Raw genomic sequence first — 3,689 nt, forward strand, 5'->3', positions numbered from 1 at the left:
AAAAAAAAAAAAAAAAATATTAGTTCCATCATGAAATCAGTGCAACACAGCACAAAATATCAGTGAAATATTTGGGAGAGATGTGGTTAATGAATACACAATACACGGATGATTTGAAAAGTTCTGTTGTGGTAATTTTAATCTTGAAAATGAGCCAAATGGGTGACCTGAGACCAGGTGGATAAGAACGTGCTGAAAGCTATAGTGGAAGCAAATTTGTCTCCATCTACAATGTAAATTAGCAATAAGGTTTAATGTTACTATTCCCATAATACTGGACCATTTGGAATATATCAGCAAGGAAAAGAAGCTGGATAGAGGCTTGGCACTTGTGGCTCAGGCAGCTAAGGTGCCAGCCACATACACCTGAGCTGGCAGGTTCAAATCCAGCCTGGGCCCACCAAACAACAATGATGGCTGCAACCAAAATAAAAAAAATAGCCAGGCATTGTGGCAGGCACCTGTAGTCTCAGCTACTTGGGAGGCAGAGGGAGGAGACTCGCTTGAGCCCAGGAGTTGGAGGTTGCTGTGAGCTGTGATGCCACGGTACTCTACCCAGGGCGACAGCTTGAGGCTCTGTCTCAAAAAAAAGAAGAAGCTGGATAGATGGGTTCTGCATGAATTAAACAAGTGTGTTGGAAGAAGAATTACCTCAAAGCTTGCCTTTCTTTGCTGTCACTACATAAAGGTGAACCATTTCTATATAGTATTCTTACATGTTTTAAAAATTGATTATTCTTCACAGTCACAGCATTAAGCACAATGGCTGGATAAAGATGAAATTCCAAAACACAGTCCACAAGCAGATCTTCAGGCCAGGTGCTATGACTCATCCTGGCACTCTGGGAGGCTGAGGTGGGCAGATTGCTTGAGCCCAAGAGTTTAAGACCAGCTTGAGTAAGAGCAAGACCCCATCTCTACTAAAAATAGAAAAACTAGCCTGGTATCAGGGCAGCTACCTATAGTCCCAGCTACTAGGGAGCCTGAGGCTAGCGATCTCTGGAGCCCAAGAGTGTGAGGTTGCCGTGAGCTGTGATCCCATGGCACTTTACCAAGGGTAACAGAGGGAGACACTGTCTCAAAAAAAAAAAAAAAAAAAAAAGGCAAATATTCATTAGAAAAAGCTAATCGTGGCCAAAGACGGTGGCTCATGCTTACAATCCTAGCACGTAGAAGGCTGAGTTATTACACCACAGCACTCTACCAAGGGCAACAAAGTAAAACTCTGTCAAAAAAAAAAAAAACAGAAAAAACCTGAAATTGAACATTTCATATTTATTAACCTGCTGGCTCTACAGAAGGGCCTATCCTAGGAAATTATTGGACTTCCTAGCTTGGAAAATCCATACAGAGAACTTTATTTAATATATGTCAGTTTTAGGAGACCATAACTAAGGTTGTTTGAAAGAAATTCATAAAACTGTTTTAAGAAAGTTAAGTTGTGGCTCGGCGCCTGTGGCTCAAGTGGCTAAGACGCCAGCCACATATACCTAAGGTGGCGGGTTCGAATCCAGCCCAGGGCCCGCCAAACAGCAGTGGCGGCTGCAACCAAAAAAATAGTTGGGCGTTGTGGTGGGCGCCTGTGGTCCCAGCTACGTGGGAGGCTGAGGCAGGAGACTCACTTGAGCCCAGGAGTTGGAGGTTGCTGTGAGCTGTGATGTCACTGCGCTCTATCCAGGGGGGCAGCTTGAGGCTCTGTCTCAAAAAAAAAAAAAAAAAGTTAAGTTGTTTTTTTGTTTGTTTGCGAGGGCTTAAGCGATTCTCTTCCTCAGCCTCCCAAGTAGCTGGAACTGCAGGCGCCTGCCACAATGCCCGGCTATTTTTTTGTTGCAGTTATTGTTGTTTAGCTGGCCTGAGCTGGGTTTGAACCCACCAGTGTGTATGTGGCTGGCACTGTAACTACTGTGCTGTACATGCTAAGCCAAAAGTTAAGTTTTTTGTCTTTGCTATGAGATATCATTCAAAACCTTATATATATGTTCTGTGTGTATATATGTGTGTGCTCACGTGTGCACACCCAAGTTGTGACTCTGGGTTGACCCTAAACCTCTGTAAATGTCAAACATTTGCTTTTTGCGTTTTACTTGACTGTATAACCAATGGAATTAAGGAGTAGGCTTCTACTCCAGTGACAAGAACTGGGATCTGAATGCAGTCTCAGGATTGACAGCCTAAAGATGTGAGCATTTACTGATTCTCATCTTTGCATGCCATTAATAGTAAAGGAGAAAGGATCCTGACATCCAGTACAGGACGAGGGATGGGAAATCCATCAGGGGACTGTTTGAGACAAACAGGGTTCATATGTAAGAGGACAGCCTAATCAACATGTTTAGAGACTCAGCACCCATGGCTCAGTGGTTAGGGCACCAGCCACATGCCACCAGGCTGGTAGGATTGAACCTAGCCAAGGCCTGATAAACAATAACAAAAAAAAAAAAAGCTGGGCACTGTGGCGGGTGCCTGTAGTCCCAGCTACTGAGAGGCTGAGGCAAGAGAATTGATTAAGCCCAAGAGTTTGAGGTTGCTATGAGCTGTGATGCCATGGTATTCTACCAAGGGCAACAACTTGAGACTGTCTCAAAGAAAAAAAACAGGTTTAAACCAAGAGAAGGATTCTGGTGATAGCAGTGCCACCCCTTGCCTGTGAAACAACAGCAGGCCAGTGAAGAGGGGCCACAGATACTGCCATTTCCAGGGCTGGTTGGAGTCACCAGTCTCTGCTGCTTTTCTGTGTGCTCAGAGGGGTGGCCTTGTCTTTTGTGTCTCCTGCATAGATCTCCAGTCTATGTGCTGAAGAAGCAGCAGCCCAGGAGCAGACAGGTCAAGTAGAGGAATGCCTCAAGGTCAACCTGCTCAAGATCAAGACAGAAATGTGTAAAAAGGTAACCACTTTCTCCTTTTTTCTCTTTTCTCCTCTTCCTTCATCTGTTTATCTTAGTAATAAAATTGAAAATCTAGGCCAGGCAGTAGCTCACACCTGTAACCCAGTGGTTTGGGAGGCTGAGGCCTTGCAACATAGCAAGACTCTACCTTTACAAAAAATTTAAAAATTAGCTGGGCATGGTGGCACCTGACTACAGTCCCAGTTACTTGGGATGCTGAGACAGAACAATGGCTTAAGTCCAGGTTCAAGTCCATAGTGAGCTGTGATGATGTCAGTGTGCTCCAGCCTGGGCAACAAAGCAAGACCCTGTCTCTAAACAAGAAAAAAAAAGAAAGAAAGAAAATCTAAAACTTCATGCCTAACATTCTATGCTGTTTCTTCTTGCCACATTTTACTTTGGTCTTTGACCATTCATCTCCTACAACTTGAGTATTCTTTTCAAAAGTGCAAAATGTCAATACCAATACCAGTACAAAAATCTCAATTCCAATATATCAATAAGTATTGTAATGCCTATGGTTCATCCTGTAAGGGTATAGGTGAATCTCTCTAAGTGTAGAATATAAATGTCTTAACACAATAACTAAGAAAAAGACATGAAGGCTATGTTAACCAAAGCAAAATATTTCAAATTGTATACAGAAACAGTACGCTGTACCCCACTATAGTATTAATGTACACTGCTATGATTTAATAAAAAATAAACGCTCGGCGCCTGTGGCTCAAGCAGCTAAGGCGCTAGCCACGTACACCTAGGGTGGCGGGTTCAAATCCCCAGCCCGGGCCCACCAAACAACAATGA

At 43.5% G+C, this 3,689-nt stretch overlaps 1 protein-coding gene across 1 annotated transcript in view; it reads left to right on the forward strand.

Moving 5' to 3' along the window:
- Window positions 1-3,689, forward strand: part of GLG1 (golgi glycoprotein 1) — an 80,383-nt gene that overhangs the window by 67,180 nt on the left and 9,514 nt on the right. The window contains exon 21 of the mRNA XM_023514094.1: window positions 2,778-2,885. Coding sequence (XP_023369862.1) covers window positions 2,778-2,885 — 108 coding nt within the window. The remainder of the gene's footprint in view (window positions 1-2,777; window positions 2,886-3,689) is intronic.

Source organism: Otolemur garnettii, unplaced genomic scaffold, assembly GCF_000181295.1.
Source record: "Otolemur garnettii isolate 467f Iridium unplaced genomic scaffold, OtoGar3 scaffold00047, whole genome shotgun sequence".
Lineage (NCBI taxonomy): Eukaryota > Metazoa > Chordata > Mammalia > Primates > Galagidae > Otolemur > Otolemur garnettii.